Below are 19,115 nucleotides of genomic sequence, written 5' to 3' on the forward strand. Positions count from 1 at the left end.
TTGAAAAAGAAAATTTCATTTTGCGTATGAATAGTTGTCAGAATATGTTTGATTTCCTTACTATCATAGCTCTTTAAATAATTGTTCAATAGTAGATTGATATTCAACTATTCCAAAATTAGAAAAATAAAAGATTCGTGAGTTAGATTTGAATTGGGATAAGACTGTCATACTTGCACTAGTTTAATCTTTTGAAAAAAGTATTATTTTAAATTACTGTATGGTAAACTTTTTAATTTGGTATAGTATTTGACAAATAAAAATTTCAGTTATGCTGAGTAATTTTTAGAATAAAGTTGATTTCATTCATATCATAGCCATGTAATTGAACAATGGTTGATTGAGTTTAATAATGAGCATTTCGATAATTTGAAGAATATTAAATTGGATTTGGATCCATGCGATGAATATCCTATAAAACATATATCATATATTAGACTAGTCACTATTTCCTTAAATTTACACATTTTATTTATGTATATTAAAAAGTGAAAGCAACTGACTAAATTTTGATGTTTTTTGCTTTTCAAATCCATTTCAAAAATATTAAATCCATTTACTGTTTAAATCAGAATTTTCAAGCTATTGTCGTAAAATTTGAGTATATGTTCCAACTAACTATATTATAATAGCTTGTAAAATTCTAGATCAATAGCATAAATAGTTTTCATTTTTCAAAAAAAGGTACAATTTCTTGTCATCACAGTAAAAATAAGATTTTTCTGTTTTACTGTTTGAACGCGAATTTGCAAGCTATTGTCATAAACTTTGAATATGTATTCCAACTCACTGTTTTATAATAGCTTGTGAAATTCTAGATCAATAGCATGAATAGTTTTCATTTTTCAAAAAAAGTACATATATACAGGTGCACGGGCGGCCTACGGCCAAGTTTAATTAATGGCCCACTGATAAAACTTGTCATATTGCCCATTAGCCATCGATAATTTTGCCGTAAATACGAGAGAGAGAGAGAGAGAGAGAGAAAGCTGAATATTATTCGTTGCGCTGCGCAGCTAAACGAGCGAGCGCGATGTAGCTGCTGCCAGTACACTTTTTTTTTCATTTTATTGCCCCGCTTAGCCTCGGATTTTGAGATTGAAATTTTCATTTTGGATGAACGAGGTGGTCGCGATAATTTTAACTCGGATTGGCAATTGAAGTGTAATTGAACTTAACAATTATATAGCTACTTGAAAAAAAAACCTTGAATTTAGAGCAAAATTGGATATTAAAGTTAAAATTAATTTATATTGAATTTAATTTTAGTAACTTTTAAATAAAATATTTTATTTGTTGACAAATAATATAGCGATAGCGATTTATTATTATTTATTTTTTCACATATACTGTACCAAGAGCTTTTGGGAATTCAATGATGATTAATGCCAGCCTCTACCACTAGATGGCGCATGGCTTTAAATCTGTAAATCTCCAAGTGGCAAAGTCCAAATAACCCAATAAGTATAATAAAAATCGGCATGTAATACTAGTCCCGCATTTAGTACAAACTGTCATGAAATCTTGTATACACATCGATGCGCTGCATTGCATCTGCTCAAACCTATACATACATAACACTCGGACGTACCCACACACATATACATACATAAACGTTCTTGAGAATCGCATAGCTGCAGCAGCCTAGTCAGTAGGACAAACGGCGAGCATATATATACCCCCTAGCGCAAGCTCAAAGTCGGCCATACACTTGTATGGCGCGGGGCTTAAACCGACCTACGGGTCTGATTAATTACAGGTACCAGAGCTAGGGCAGTAGCAGCAGCAGAGAGCAATACTGCGCGACGACGACTACGACTACGACACTATGTACTAGGCTTGGCTAGCTGCTGCAGCGTATATATATATGTAACACGTCGACTCGCCTCTCTGCGCCCTTAATGATGACTCAGAGCCCGGGCGAGTTTGAAACGCGCTGCTACAGCCTCCGTAACATTGCTGGAGCGCAGGCAGCTGTATATTTGCTCTATACATACACATACATATTCGCTGTGTGTGTGTGTGTGTGTGTACACCGAGTCTACAGATTAACTCGGCTGCTGCTGTATGCTGCCCTGAAAGAGACGCGACTACTGCTGCTAGGTAGCTATGACCGAGTAGTACACACTCGTCCCCGCCTACACGTGCGATGTTTCTGCCCCGCGTTCCTGTCTATCTCTCTCTCTATTTTTTTTTAGAACGTATTTAACGTGTAGCAAAGGTTAACGTTGTTGTCTCTGGGGATTGGGTTGGCCTATTCGCAAGCTCTCTCTATATACATATCGCAGTGTGCAACGCGATAAGAACTCGGCGTTATAACGCGACTATCGCTCGGGCATTGTGTGCCGCTGCCGCCGCCGCGAGAAAGAGCAACGCTCGAGAGCTATATCTATGCACGTGGAGAATGCGAATTTTATTATCTGCATTGTCTGCGCGTGACTCTCTGCAGCTTTGTGTATGTCCGTGTGCGCGAGCTTCGGAATCGCGGCTATGGTATATATATGTAATATAATAGCTCTAAAGCTCGCGTATGCGTGGCTATTGTGAGACCGGCGCGCATCCGCGATAAAAAGCTCTCTCTCACTCTTTGTGTGTATACGTATAGACGCGAGCGAAGATCGTAATAATAAGAGCGCGCGTACGTGAGCAGACACACACACACTTGTAAAAGCCAGCCTTGAAAGTGCCAACGATTCGAGCCCAGGGGCCAGCAGCAGCGCGACGTTTTTCCGACCCATTTTCGGGGACAACGATGGATACAGTGACGTTTCAAATGCAGCGTACTACAACTACGGCTGACAGCTTGAAACACGACCGCGTAATAATACGAACGTGATCCAAGCTCTGCCCCCGTCGACGAAATAACGTATCTACTTTTTTTTGTTGCCCGAAAAATAAGAAAATACATCGCTGCTTTATATTATACAATAACACACTGTACGATACGAGTGTGGCAGCCGGGACGTACAACACCGCAAAAGAAGCCGCCTATGCAAATCGCCCAGATCCACCGCAGCACCCGCGCGTATAATGCGCTGCGATACACGAGAGCTCCAGTGGCAGTATCAGTAGTAGTAGTGGCCTATAGTCGTGTGCCTCAGGTGCGCACGATGCCGCTGCAGCTGCACACACGCCACGACGACGGGCCGCATCTGTGCCGCTGCTGCCTGCTGTACCACGTAAATACACACACACACGTGCGCGTAAATAGTATATATAACGCCACCGCGCGTCAACTCTCGAGCTCTGTATCTAGTTACCTTCTTATCGCTACTCATGCATTATGCACCGTATATAAATTTTTTCTTCTTGTGTGTGCAGTCGCCCGTTCGGGGGGCGCGCGCGAGACGAGCCGAAAAAACTCCTCTCGAGGCTTTTCTTTCCTTTTTTTGTATACCGAGAGCTTTTGCGAAAGATATAATGCAATAAAATGAAAAAAAAAAATAAAGTAGATTAAGTTAATTCCTATCGGCTACACGGGGTCCGACTAATCGAGCGTCAATTTCCATCGAATATCAGGCGGAAAACGCACGAGTGCGCGCGCACACGCGTGTAATTGCAACGCAGCTTTGTATAAAAGCTCGGTCTCGCAAAAGATCATGCTCGAGAGTCTCGCGCGCGCGCAAGCTGTGGAAATTCTATCGCTCGGAAAAGTAAGATTAGAAAAGCCACTTTCTCTTGCGCTTAAGTCCCTCTCTCATGGCTGACAACAAAAAAAAAATAAAGTTGAAAATAAAACACAAAATCTCTGTACAGAGCTCGAGAGCTTTCCCTCCTCTCACCCCGCCTCTGTACCGAGGCTGCTGCAGTTTTTTCTCTTTCCGCGAGAGCTTTTTTTTCGAAAATCCGCAATGATTCGCCTCGGCAAAACTTCGAGATATGCTGCTGCTGCTGCTTCTGCCGCTGCATTTACCTCACATCTTGAGCTTTTCCGCAAAAATGCACGCGAGGCAAGTTAGCTTTCTTAATCCTACTGAATATTCAGTTGTGTTTCGAGCTAGCGTTCGAAGCAGATTTTTCCATCGCGTCGCGTCTTGCTCGCTTGTACTTTGTTTATTCATTTGTATATTTTTTTTATTATTGCAGTAATAGTCATCCATTTTTAGAGTATAAACTATTCCAATTGTTTTTTATTATGGAAGGTCAAAAACCATAAAACCTTTTTCTTTGCTTAAATTTGCTGTGGTGGAAATATATACAGTATTTATTCAATACCTCCAGGCCGGGAGATCGCCTCCCTTATATGCCTAGAACAAGTCTTCTTCTAATGCGCGAGCGACGATCTGCGTCGACGCCACCGTAGCGGTATATAAATATACGCACAAAAATTGTTCGAAGCAGCTTTATATCTACGAAACTTTTCTATTTTGATGCTGTTTATACTTTTATTGCCTGTCGCCATCTAGCGTTGGGCGCCGCAACAACAAAACCGGGAGGGCCCGTGTTAAGTGCAAACATCAAAATATGAATAAAAATACGTAAAAAGCATTATTTAAGAATCATTACGAATTTTTGTAATTTTTTAATCATTCTTTCGGTACCATTTTTTCAAAAATTAACTTAAAATTTCATCCATTATTCTAAGATTCATCAAATTAAAAAAAAAATTTAAATCGATATAATAGAAATTATCAAATTTTCCGTCGGAATCCATTTGCCAATGTACCGCTATAGAGAACGTATATTTTTGTAATAATTCTAAATCTCATCGTGGCTTCGTAAACCAGCTGATAAGTTGACCAAACTCCGATCCCCTTTCTCGATATTTCGTCGTACGCATCGTTACGAATCTTATATACATTATGCGTTCGCGTGCATACAATTTATCCGCGTACATATATATTTATCCAGCTACAATTTGATTCCCCTCGGGATATACACGCAACCGAGAATATCGGTACACATAAATCATGTATAAAGAAGCCCGTCCGAGATTGTGTGTGTGTTTGCTGCTCGCAAGAGTCGAGCAAGGCAGCAGCAGGAAAAAAAAGGAAAATCTCATGATTCGAAGATAAATAGACAAAAAATACAATCAATACGCTTTTCTATATTTGCTCGCGGCTCGTTTTTCTTCTCCGGCTCTGGAACATTTTAACAAGTATATACCGTGGTGGACGTGTATTACGGGAAGCTGCTGCCGCCGCGCCAGTCAAGTGCAGCGCGGTCGTATTATATATAGCTCGGACGTTTCGCGGCGGCAGTAAAGCCGAGAGAATATGAAATCGAAGAAAAACTTAACAAAGCGAAGAGAGAGAGAGAGAAAGTAAATGCTGCCGATATATAGGAGCTGGGAAAAATAATGCCACCCGAGGCTCCTGTTTTTTTTTCTACCCCCCGAGACGTGACTGCGGCTGACGAGCTACACGACGTACCCTTATAATAAATTTGTGCATACTTACTCGCATGCGCCCGGGAAACACAAATATATATATAACCATCGATAACAGCAAGCAAAAAAAAAAATAACCAAATAATTTTTTCCCTTACATTTTCTGTTGTCTCACAGGTCGCGGCGCCGTGCTGGACAGCCAGGGCCCGGTGCTGACTTCGGAGCCGAGGCCCGCGCTCGAGTTCAGCAATGACACGGGCGCCATGGTGCACTGCTCGGCCAACGGCAGCCCCCAGCCGCGCGTCGACTGGCTCATGGGCGACGGCTCGCCCGTACTGCCCATACCCAACATACGCGAGATGCTGGTCAACGGCTCCATGTACTTTCTGCCGTTCGGCGCCGAGAACTACCGGCACGACGTGCACTCGGCCGTCTATCGATGCCAGGCATCGAACAGCGTGGGACGAGTGCTCGGCAGGGAGGTCTCCGTCAAGGCCGGTGAGTCGACGATTACCAATTTTTCGGACTTTTTCATTTATGATTGGTTAAAAAAAAATGATTCGTTTGAACTCTTGGATTACCAATGTACATAACTTGAAGTTGTGAAAAACGTATAGACACCTGATTTATCAAAATCGTATTTTTCTCGAAAACTATTAATCCAATCTTACTGAAATGTTGCGTATTTATTCTACGTTGAACTGTCTTGTCTTTGATTATAGGATTTTTAATTTAGCCGTAAATGTGAAAGAATATTATTCGTTGCGCTATACAGAAAAATTTGACACGAACGCGAACGCACTCCATATAGCTGCTGCCACGTTTATTTTTCATTGTGGCTTATAAAGTCCTATTAGCTCGGATTTTGTGAATGAAATTTGACAATTATATGATTTTTGGAAAAAAACCTTAAATTTAATGTAAAATTGGACATTTGTTGGAAACTGATATATCAGTACTGATTTATTTTTTTACATAAACTGCACCGAAAACTTTTGAGAATTCAATGATGATTAATGCCAGCCTCTACCGCTAGATGGCGAGTACTTTCAAATCTGAAAATCTGCAAGTGACAAAGTGAAAATAATTGTATAAGATTTGTTGAATTGAACATAAAATGTGTAACACAATCTTCCTGAAATCACTCTTCTCTCCAACGAGCCGTATAAGAAGTTTCACACCTGAAAAATGGAAAGATATAACCCGCAAGATGCACGAGTGTTTTTAATTCTCGTCGAATTCTCCTGCAGTCGCATTATAGTTAAAGTCGCGTAGTGCTGACGGTGGCAACTCTCGAGCTCGTTGGCTGTCATCGCACACATACACCCATGTACAATAGTGGAGCTTTGGACTGCATGCAGAGACATACATATATACACGACGTATACATAACATAGTATTGGACGAAAGTCGCGTGCCAGAAGACGAATGATATCCGCAGCCAAGTCGCAATTCGAGCTCTTGGCTGGCGATGTATACCTATACCGCTACCGCTGCTGCTGGTGGATGCTGCGGTGGCGCGGGGGCGTTTCACCGAGCTATATACACGGAGTACTACAACACATCCCTTCGATCGTAGCCCACTCCAGAACAACTCGCGCACGAGAGAAGAGAAAGAGAGACAGAGAGAAAGGCATCGCTGCAGCTCGTTCCAATACATCATTCCGAATAATATAGGCGCTCGCGCGATTCGATGGTATGCGTCGCGCTTCTGCCGCTGCCTTTAATACATGCATCGAGAGAGAGAGAGAGAGAGAGCCGTATTGTGTATGCAGCCAGAAACGAGCCTATACGAGCTGAATAATTCAATCGCCGCCCAGACACTCGCTTTCTCTCTCTCTCTCTCTCTCTCTTCTTCTCTCAAGTTCCAATGTCAAAAGCTCGATCGCGCGACGAATTTCACAACGAGTATAATATATATGTACGACGATCTCCTTCGGCCGTGCCAAGAGATCATGTAGAGCCGCTTACTTTTAAATCTCGCGCTCCGCCGAGCTTTTTTTCGCCGCGTGCGCACGGAGCTGTATATTATCTTATCGAGCGTGAAATATGTCTTCGACTCGCGGTTCTTATAGTTTTCTGCCTCTCGCGCGGACTCCATTTACCCATTATTATACGTCTGCACTGCAATATTGGGATCGGAACTGAGACATATTTTTTTTTTCTAAAGTGAAACTTCTTCGGGCACGTTGGGTATACAGATAATAATTTAATCCATAATTTTCCGTGATACCCGAAGACATTTTGAAATAGTCGAAGCGGCGTTAAGAAGAACTTGGATTTTTTTTATACATATTCATCAAAGTGACCGACGCAAAGAAAAATTAAACTCTCACCCAGTTGTTTAACAAAAAAAAACCTTCATCTTAATATTTTGATTTAAATAATGTATTTGTGGTCGAATGATAAATGACCATATACCATAAACCTTGTCATTATATCAAGGCGACGAGCTTCGGACTCAGCCGCTAGATGTCGCAATCGATTCCAAACGCGAATAAATAGAGTTTCGAAGTTATATGCTCATAAAAAATTGAAGAGGATGATAAATGAAATGATTCATAATCTCATCGATTTCATAAACATTACGTTTTTGTGTGTTCCATTGCGCCTCGCATCCATCCGTCCACGCTGCGCAGTCGTTCGCCAGAAGTACGAGGTGCTGGTGAGGGACGCCTACGTGCTGTCGGGCAACACGGGCGTGCTCCGCTGCGAGATACCGGCCTTCGTCAAGGAGTACGTCTCGGTGACCTCCTGGGTGCAGGACTCGGCCTTCAACATATACCCGACGCCGGAAAGCGGTAAGTATATATCTGCTCTGCCTTACGTATAATAAAAGCTCCATAATCGTATCCGCGTCTCCTTGTTTGTATGTGTATGTATAATATTATAATGCGTGTGTGCCTAGGCGTGTGCCCGCAGGGCTGCAACCTCCGACGCCACGACGCCGGCGACTTTTACTCGACCATTAGATGCAGCAGCAGCCCCGATACATGTATATAATACATAATAACAATGCGCAAGGAAGCACTGCACTGCCCCTGTCCTGTCGTGTGCCTCCGTGTATGTGTGTATTGTTACTGGCTATACTGTTTCTGCCGCTGCTGCTGCTTCTCCCGAGGCTATATAACGCCGCATCCTCTCGAGTCCTGCTGCTGCTGCTGCCGCTCGACTATACAACGCAGTGTAGCGATTCGAGGACTCCTTTTGTTCAAACTCCCGTTGCAGAGCCGAGAGAGAGACGGAGATAGTAGCCAAGTTTGCTCCCCGATCCTTTTGTTCTCTGTATCTATCTCGCTCTCTGTGCGGCTACAACGCGTATAAATGCGTAGATACGCGTGGTGCATTATTATTATAATAATAATATACGTGTTACGCGCAGATTTACGCAGTTGCCCGGACGTTTTTTAATACCCCAATTATTACGACCGGATGCAAAGCTAATCTTTCCTTCTCTCTCTAGTCTCCCTCTTATTCTCTCATGGTCTCGCGAGAGTATAACAACGATATTGATAACGCCGTCGATGAACATATCAGTTGGATCGCGGAATAAAAATTACGCCCGATCGTAAAGTCATTCGTTGCGGAAATATTATGATTTACGAGGCACGCGAGAGATACGTATAGAAATGCAGCCTGCGGTTATGAGCTTTCAAAAGCTCGTCAGACCTTTACTTTCCTCTTCTCTTCTTTTTCTTTTTTTTTTTTACGTGTCTTCGTATTTAATATTTAATATTTCACTCTCGACGTTTTTCTGAGCGCACGAGCTTCGCGAGCTTTCGACGGTTAAGAGTCGAAAATAAAAGAGCATTATACACGCCGTTGGTGGGGGAAAAAACCTTAAATTTAATGCGGATTTGATGCGAATAATCGGATATTAAAATTAAAGTGACCGATGCTAAATTTTCATTTAAATTACGTTTAAAAATAATCTGTAAGTATCGATACACAAAAAAACATGATAATTTAGTTATATACATTATTTTTAATGCAAAAACCAAAAAGATTTGATTCGCAATTGAAAATTCACGTTTTAATACTGTTTGATTGTTTTCGATAATTGCTCGAAGACTTTTATCAAAAGTAAAATCAGCCTCCACCACTAGATGGCGAGTACTTGTATATACATGAATCTGCAAGTGGCGAAGTAGAAATAATTGTATAAGTCAAGAGCATGGTTTTTTAAACGACGAAGAAGGCGCCACACTATTTTACAGTTGAAATGTAGAAAATACAGAATCTTAATGAAGTATAACAGTACATGCGATAAGAACACTTTAAACCTCAACCGCTAGATGGCGAGTACCTGTATCTGTAAATCTGCAAGTGACAAAGTAAAAATATTTGTATAAGTCAAGGCCCGAACTGTACAAGCTTATGAAGTTGTTATACTCATTTCATGTTTCTACGTGAAGTTGAATTCTTCAACGCAGAGAAATAAACGCGGAAAACGAACGTATGCTTTTTACGCCCTAGCGATGACAAAAAATTTGAGAATAATCAACGAAATGCTGCGCGCCGAGATAAACGCGTAGGATCGATCCGCACCAGAGCTTTCGGTCGAAGTCGGTTATAACGAAAAAAAAAAAAAAAAAAAAAAAACANGAGTAGAAAAAAAAAAAAAAAAAAAAAAACAACAACAACAGAAAAGCGAGGGAGAGAGAAACTTGGCATTCATTGCTATAGCGAACGTCAGGCCACGACTGGCAGACACACAGTAGCTTACAGCGTATAGTCGCAATGACTCTCGTGGTTGGGTAAATATTTCTTCGAAACAATTTCCACGAATATATCCTATACTTCTCGCGGCAGGAGAGTCGGTCTTTCTCTCTCTCTCTCGGATGCTTTTGCATTATTCAAAACAACGCGCGCCGGAGCAACCCAAGAAAATAATATATAGATATTATACGTGGGGCTATATAGCGCCGCAGTTTTGGTCTCGCGAGAGTTCGTGAAAACACGAGCCGAGAGCTTGCAGGCGGTGGTGGCAGCTGCAGCTCGAGCTTCGCCAGCTCTCGTCTTTCACACCGATATGCAACAGCTCGTGAGACTATATATATGACACGCTACGTTATACCACCCCGACTCCCTCTTTTATGTGTCCAAACGCGTCGACGCGCGTGTATATATATGCCTCGCAAATACACTCTAGACGTAAGCACCGAAACAGACGCGCACACACACGTATGCGAGCGTGGCTCCTTTTCATTTATATACGTATACGTACTACTCTTTTTCCTGCTATACACAGACGAGCCTGCGTGAAAAATCTTCTCTCTCTCTCTTTCGCGCGCGCACACCGCACCCGCTATAAAGAGAGTGAGAAAGAAAGAAAAAGCATCGCGGCGGAAAAGAAACTGTTGCTCGCGCGCCCCGGCGAGCTTTCGAGCCCTACAGTAGTGTGTGTGAGTGAATGAACGTATATAAAGCTCTCGCCCACCACCACCACCACCACCAACGCGTATGTATATATACAGTAACGGACAATGGACTGTGCATAACGCAGCCGCGCTGCACATAGCTCTCCGCACACATTTAACACGTCGCGGAGCGTGAAAAAAAAAACCTCGCGCGTACACGTATAGACGCGAGAATTTTTTTGTTACAACGCGGGCCGGCTTTTGACTATACTGTACTAGTACTACTACTACTGGGGGTTTCGACTTTTTTTTGAAAAAGGAAAACCCGAGCTTTTGCGCGGAGCCGCTAGAAAACGTACGCGATGTAAATAAATATACGAACGAACGTATTTGACGAAATTCTCCGATGTCGCACGCGCGATATACATCAAAGGCATATTTTTCGACGATCGTACATCGAGACTCGATCCCCCCGCGCGTCTCTCTGTGTGTAATTGATCGAAAAAATCAAAGTGCAGCGCTGCACGTCATCTGCCGTCACTCACCAACGATAATAATAATAATAATAATAATAACGACGATAATAATAATTGCAATAATCGATGCAACGCGTGGAGCTGAATTAATTGTTATACATTTGCTGGCGCGCGCGCGCGCAATTTTCAATTTCACGCGCGCGCGGGTAATAAAATTGTCAGAAAGACTCGGGGCTTCTGCTGCTGCCTTCAATTACCATTGAATATTGAGTTTCATCATCGGCGCGCGCGCGGAATCGCGAATTCGAAAATCGAATTCGGAGCACCGCGCGGAGAGCGATTGACGCGCAGCGATATAATATACGTTGCGCAAAAGTCGAAGATGACTAGGGATGAATTTAATTCCGGAAAATTATTGAAAATCTATGTGTACGAGATTTTTTTTCGTGGCTGTTTTGCAACGCCGATGCAGAGTCGGTAATAGGATGTAATTGTATACTAGATAGTTTATCGAAGCTTTTACGAACTTTTCTCTACTATATTATAACAACGACGAACAACTAGACGCAGGCAGCGTTGAAAATTGATCAACCCGATATAACTCGATAAACTTACAACGGACAAATTGAAAAGCTACGCTGCTCGACGTTCTCGAAATAAATGATGAAACCGATGCATCATCGTACACCTCGAGATTTAGGCAACGTAATACACACCTCTCCTGACGAATGAACGAGGAAATTACGAATGATGCGAGCGCCTAACGTAAAGTTTCCACGTCGCACGATATATAACTCACATTATATCATCCTCTTCTCTCTCTTTCTCTGTTTTACAGACGGCAAATACCACATGCTGCCTACGGGTGAGCTGCTGGTGTTCTCGGTGACTTCGGCGGACGCCCACGCGAGCTACCGCTGCCGCACCGTACATCACGTCACGGGCAGCACCGTCGAGAGCTCGACTTACGCGCACCTCGTCGTCACAGGTAAGTGTTTTCCACATGTTTGCTGTGCGAGAGCTTGATGCATATCGCATCCGAGCGATCGATTTATATTATTATTATATTCCGAAAAGTCGACTTGGCACTCGGCAATTTAACGCGTTACATATATAATGTATCGTACAAAGACTCGCTCGAGAGCTGCTTGCGGTGCTAATGGGCAAAAATTCCCCCTGCTTTCCATATAATATATTATAATTTTGTATAAAATGTTGCCGCGCACGGCATTCTTTGCTCGCGATTCCGCGCGCGCGCGCGCTCTCATCGTGCACGGGGCAAAATTGAATTAATCAAAGTTCTCGCCAGAGTAAACAATGAATATATACACGCAGCGGAGCAGAGCAGAGCGGAGCAGCTCCGCTGTATAAGCAGCAGCGGCGGCCGTCCATTACGCGCGCGCGGGGGTGGGATGCAATTAAATTAGTTTTGCGCGCGTTCGCTGCCTGTAATCGTCCAGCCGTAGTAGTAGTAGTAGAGGCTTTGAGCAGCAGCAGCGGCTCTACTCCTGCACGATATCGATCATCGACTAAACAAAGCATTGCATCGCGCGTTGGTTGTGTATGTGTGTGTGTGGTATATAGCAGAGCTGGAGCTCGCTCTGTGTAGAGCAGCCAAGCGATGTAATCGAAGATTTGATTAACGTGGCCTGCTGCTGCTGCTGCTGCTGCTGCTGTTGCGCCTCTCTGTATGTGTGAGGGTGGGTGGGTGGATGTGTGTATAATGTGAACTGTGGAGGCGAGGCTGCTGATGCTGTCTGTGTGTATACAGTATTCTTGAAATATATAATGTTAAAGTTTTCGCTTCGACTGTTTTATGCGCGGTGGCGGTGCATGGAAAAGACCCTTTTTTCATCGAAACGTTCGTTGGCTCTCGTTGACTCTTCGGGCGCATTATGTATCGAGTGTCCGCGATAAAGCGCACACTCTGAAAATTAGAATTAAAAATATTCAGCGTTGTGTAATCTAGCTTCGGTCGGCCCACGAGTACAAGTGTTTTATTTCAAAGTTTTCTTTCGATGGCCCCTTGGACACTCGGCTCTGAACCATATTTCAGACAAATAAATCGACGACATTTGCCGAATTTTTGTTCGTTACGTGCACGGCGAGGCTAATTCTTTCGTATACGTCATTATAAACTTCGTGGATTTATTTTTTAACGACCGTACTATGATTCGACGGTAAATGCAAGTCGAGGTATGTGTATTTATAACATTTAAGTCGTCGTTTTCATCAGTTCGTATCGAAGATTTGTCGAGCAAGTGGGCCATCGTTAGAAACTGCTCCATTGTTAGCCGCCGTTGCAGGCCGCTGCGAGCTGCTCGCTGTAGCGCTGTTTTTTTACGGTCAACGAAAAATCGTGAGAGTTTTCACCAATATTAAGTGTGCAAACACCGTCGAAAAAAATTAGCTTTTCTATAAATTAAATTTTCAACCTGTATTCGAAAAATTGTTTTCACGTGTCATATGCGCTCTTATATATAGCGACTTGCAGTTTTTTTACCACTCACGAGTACTCGCTGCGCCATCTAGGATTGAGCTCTGGCAATGCGAATGATCTATCATCTTCAAAAGTAAACGCGAGCCATTGCGAATTACACATAGAATTTAAGCTTCTGAGAGCTGATTTCGGATAAAAACATAAAATTTTTTAATCCGTGTATCGTAAATATTAATACACGCGAGCCGCTGTTTTCTCATACCTTTTCTCGAGTCTCTGCGCCCACATACATTGCAACCTCGCGCGTCAGAGTTTTTATACCACTACTCTGTGCTACGCAGGCACATCAGCAAAAATATATAATTCCATTCTCGTGTTTTCATCCTTGTATACTGCCTCCTCGATGAGGAAGCCATGTGATTGGCTCGAAAATAAGATTTGGACCAGACGTCGTAGGAAAATTTGAGGAACGTAATTGGAAATTACTTTGAATTACCGACAAACGTCTGCATAAAAATGAATTATATGTAATCAGAGGCTACCATTTTTAAGCGATTTTGATGGCACAAAAAAATATTTAACGCAACTTCGGTGCACAGTCAATCGAAATATTAGCATAAAATCAAATAATCAAGAAATGCTAAAACAAAATAATTCTAATAGAATGACTCACAACTCATTGAAATTTCGTGCAATTTTATCAGCAGAAAGCAAAAAGATAAATCTTTCTCACATTTATCAGAAGAAAACAAAAAGTTAAATCTTTCGTCCATGGATTTGCTTTTACGATCGGTTCGATTGAATGAGAACCAAGTACAGGTTCCCTCGCACGTAATCTGAAAGTCATGCATAGGTCCGGAAAATCTAAAAATTAATTCAAGTTTTTAAAAACAACCTTACTAAGATTTTTGACCTATTTTGATGAAGTACAAAAGTCTCTGAAACGTGGTAAAAATCTAATAACCGATCGCGCAGATAAGTTTGAATTATTTTAGATTTGACCCGTGTATCAAATTGATTATACAGTTATAAATGTGAGGTTTCACTTTGCATAATACTTTTTTAGTACTTGAGACGAAACATTGTTATTCCAATCATCGATAAACAAGGAATTTTGACATACTTCGAAGATATGCAGACAATATCGACGCTGTTAAGGAAGAGTAGCACGTCTCTATAGTCTTCCTTAACAGCATCGATATACAAATAAATAAATTTTAAACTTAATTGTCAACAATACGATGATACTGAGCATGTTTCTAGCCAAACAAAGTATAGAGTGAGTCGTGGCTTTAACGTCGAAACGAGACATAATACCAGAAGATATATTTTATTTATTCTCATTTCGTGACGTTACATAGAAGGATCCATTGATTAATACAGGCACTGACATGGAAGTTAGTAAGTAAAAATCCAAAGTAGTTTGTGATATTTATCAGAAGTCATTTGCATACGCGGGAAGCATGATAAGACACCGAAATACTGTTCATTATCATCGCAAGGATTACGCGTGTGACAAGTGCGAGAAGATATTTGGAAGGAAATCAAATTTACTCGATCACCAAAAGACAGTCCACGAAGGTCGCAAAGATTTCGAATGCGACAAATGTGAGAAAAAATATGGAATTAAATCGCATTTGCTCGTACACCAGAGAACTGTACACGAAGGTCGCAAAGATTACGCATGCGACGCGTGTGAACAGAAATTTGGAGAAAAATCAAAATTGATTAGACACCAAAGGACAGTGCATGAAGGTCGCAAAGATTATCTATGCGTTGAGTGTGAAAGGAAATTTGGACAAATATCGCATTTGCTCTTACACCAAAGAACTGTACACGAAGGTCGCCGAGATTACGCATGTGACAAGTGCGAGAAGAAATTTGGACAGAAAGGAGATTTGTTGAAGCACCAAAGGGCCGTACACGATGGTCGCAAAGATTACGCATGCGATAATTGCGAGAAGAAATTTGGATACAAATCGCATTTGCTCGTTCATCAGAAAACAGTTCACGAACGTCGAAAAGATTTTGCATGTAACGAGTGCGAGAAGAAATTTGGACATAAAACGCATTTGCTACGACACCATAGGACAGTTCACGATGGTCGAAAAGATTTTGCATGTGACAAATGCGACAAGAAATTCCCACATAAACATCATTTGATTTTGCACCAAAAAACAGTACACGAAGGTCGCAAAGATTTCGAATGCGACAAGTGCGAGAAGAAATTTGGACAAAAATTTATTTTGCTTATGCATCAAAAGACAGTCCACGAAGGTCGAAAAGATTTCGAATGTGACGAGTGTGAGAAGAAATTTACACGAAAATGTCATGTAATCGTTCATCGAAGGACTGTACACGAAGATCGTAAAGATTACCCATGTGACAAGTGTGAAAAAAAATTTGGACACAAATCGAATATGCTCAAACACATAAAAACAGTTCACAAAAGTCGCAAAGTTTTTGCAAGCAACAATTGCGACAAGAAATTCGTGCTTAAAATTAATTTGATCAGGCACCGAAAGACAGTGCGCGAAGATCGCAAAGATTATTATCAATGCGACCATTGCGAGAAGAAATTTGGACGCAAATCAAGCTTGATATTGCACCTTAAGATACACGAAGCTGCAAACGAAGGTCGCAAAGATTACGCAATGGACAAGTGTGAGCAGAAATTCGGTGATTCGAAAAATTCGATCAATTACCGAAAGACAAGATCTACCGAAAAGAAAGACCGCATGGATTTTACATGCGATAACAACGAAGAAAAGTTTGGGGATCAACACAATGTTGGTGGACACCAATTAATAGTCTACAAAAGCCGCAACGATTACGCATGCGACAAGTGCGAGCAGAAGTTTAGGATTCAAAGCAGTTTGATGAGGCATCGACAAATGGTCCACAAATGCCGCAAAGATGAAACAACCAAGGAGGGCAAAAGGAAAACTAAGGCTCTATGGAATACAGTCAAAAAAAGAAAAAAAGGCAAGAAAATTCGCAAAGACAATCTGTCTGATAGGTGTTACAATTGCCTGGTCTGTCGATATCAACGATCATTGTCAAAAAAAAAAAAACAAAAAAAACTCGTGACTCGTAACGAGTGAACGTGAAGAGCACCCCAAATGTCTTCATAAATCGACAGCATACTCAGTTGCGTATTATATCAGGGGAGACGTAATTATCAATTCTTAATGGTGAAAATAGGGCATTTTCATTACGGGTAACTCAAATTTTTCTCAATTATACGAGTCTTGTAGTTATTTCATCAATGAAATAATTTAAAACGATTTAATAATTTTCTTGACAAGTGTATCAATTGATGCTGCAAGTTTCTATAATAAAAATGTTAATGTCTCTTACGTCACAAACTGTGAACTATCTATCAATGTATATAGCAGTTTCTTATCTGGATAAAGACATTAAATTTTTTAACCTGTGTATCGTAACTATTAATTTTCATACTGATTGTTAATCAATTGCGTGTGACACATGCGCTTATACATTTTTTTAGTTCGATGACTAAATATTTATTTAATCAATTTAATTTCTCTGAATAATCGCGTTATTTTGTTCAATCAACTAAGCTCATAAAATATTAAATAAAATTTTGTAGAATCGACAAAGTTTTTTTTTTCTCAACGCAGACGAGTCGAATTATATATCTTATAATTTAATTGGAAAATTGCTCGATTCAGAGACCGTAAACACAACCGAGCTGAGAATCGTCACTGATTAAGGATCATTAGATCCTCTTGTCTTTCTGCGACTCACGCGCATCGTCGTCGTTTTCAACATTGAATACATATACGAAATCACAATTACCCTCATCTTCAAAACACTCGGCAATATTCACGAAGTTTCCAGGCTCCATATCCGAAAAATCATAATTTTAAATAAATAAAAAAGCATCCCTTCCCTCTCCTTAACGGATCAGCGAACTAATGCACGCGCGTAAAAAAAGTTCGTAAAAATCTTCAGAGAGATACAGGGGGACGAGAGAGGGCCCAACGACGAGCTCCGTTCGCTCCTAAAATGAATGAAAAAAACAGCCTCGTTCCGCGTATAATACGTAGCCGCTTGCCGTATATATAGCTGATAAAGTAGCGAGTCAGCTACCGGCAGCAGCAAAAAGCTAAATACAATGTCTTGATGAAGCGTCCTCTCTTACCCCCCGCCTCACCCCCCTTCTTTTCATAGGTAATTGACGGAGCTATCGCGCAAAGCAGCAGCAACAGCAGCGGCGCACTATAATTGCTATGAGCCATGAAAGAAGACTCGACTCTCGTCCCCCTTTTTTTTGTGCGTTGTTGCTGCTGCTGCTGCTACTGGCCCGGCTTTAGTATACGCGTTTTTTGCTCAACAGAAGCGGCATCAGTAGTAACGGTAGTAGTACAGTGCGCCGAGCGCCGCTATATAATGAAATTGAGGCTAGAGAGAGATCCAGAGACGCTATATACCAGCTGAGGAAGCCTCACAGCAGTCAGTAGTAATAGTAGTAGTGGTAGTAGTATAAGGCACGCCGGTAGATATAAATCGCGAGATGTTATAAGATTAAGCCGCGCCGGAGTAAATTAGGGAAGTTCTCTCCAAAAAAGGACTCGACTGAATTACAAGCGAGCGAAGCCCTCCGAGCAGTTGCGTCAACGAAACTCGATGTAAAATGCGTGCCACCCTTATTTTGTTTTTGTCGTTGTTGCTCACAAAAAGCTTTATTCACGCGTCGAACGAATCGATCTCGACGAATAATCATCTCGCAGAGAAGCGCCATTAGAACACGCGCGGCCTCTCGAAAGTTCGATCGAGAGAAAGAGAGCCATTATATATATCGGAGAATTTTCAAAGTCACCCTTCCCCACCGCCGCGGCGAAGTAGAAGAAGAAGAAGTGATCTACGAGGCATGCGACGCGCGCACCACCCAAACAATTAACTTCTCTCTCTCTCTCTCTCTCTTCGGCAATGAAGACGACAAATAGATCGTGCGGGCTATATCACGCTGTGTTGTACGTGCTGCTGTACTATAGGAGCTGCTTAATTACAGCTGCCGCTGCAGCAGTAGCGGTAGCTCGCTCAGAGACGCGTGACCAATCGACCGTATCGAACCGTTTCCTGCACACTCACGTGCACATAGAGAGAGAGACAGAGAGAGAAAAAAATGCGAACCCAATACTCTTTTCTCTCCTATATATATAATACGGACGCAGATCCATTACCGCCGAAACAATGCAAATTGCCGCACACCGGCATCACTGCGCTCGAGAAAGCAGCTCTCTGTATTCTCCCTCGCTGTTCTCCATATCCTCCACATCTTCTACGTATACCTATCTACTATTTGTGCGAGAATGCACATAAAAGTGGGAGATGCGCAGGCGATGCCGAGGCATGAAAAGTATACATATACTGTATATATGTGTGTGTGTGCCGCAAAGAGCTGACTTGACCATTTACCGGCGAGCGTGTTTTTATCGAAAAAGCTAGAGCTTCGGTGCAAAAGCTTATATATACGCTATATA

The 19,115-nt window shown here is 41.8% G+C and overlaps 2 protein-coding genes across 2 annotated transcripts in view; both read left to right on the forward strand.

The window, feature by feature from the left end:
• The window catches only part of LOC106659665 (Down syndrome cell adhesion molecule-like protein Dscam2), a 135,272-nt gene that overhangs the window by 79,903 nt on the left and 36,254 nt on the right, over positions 1-19,115 (forward strand). Inside the window, exons 3-5 of the mRNA XM_023461758.1 lie at positions 5,507-5,827; positions 7,969-8,130; positions 12,004-12,153. Coding sequence (XP_023317526.1) covers positions 5,507-5,827; positions 7,969-8,130; positions 12,004-12,153 — 633 coding nt within the window. The remainder of the gene's footprint in view (positions 1-5,506; positions 5,828-7,968; positions 8,131-12,003; positions 12,154-19,115) is intronic.
• Positions 15,874-17,172, forward strand: LOC111694279 (zinc finger protein 679-like). Its single transcript, XM_023461759.1, has 2 exons — positions 15,874-16,006; positions 16,184-17,172. Exon 2 carries the CDS (start codon positions 16,260-16,262, stop codon positions 16,707-16,709), a length of 450 nt encoding a protein of 149 aa, XP_023317527.1. The 5' UTR covers positions 15,874-16,006; positions 16,184-16,259; the 3' UTR covers positions 16,710-17,172.

This window comes from Trichogramma pretiosum, unplaced genomic scaffold (assembly GCF_000599845.2).
Source record: "Trichogramma pretiosum strain Unisexual culture from Peru unplaced genomic scaffold, Tpre_2.0 scaffold65, whole genome shotgun sequence".
Lineage (NCBI taxonomy): Eukaryota > Metazoa > Arthropoda > Insecta > Hymenoptera > Trichogrammatidae > Trichogramma > Trichogramma pretiosum.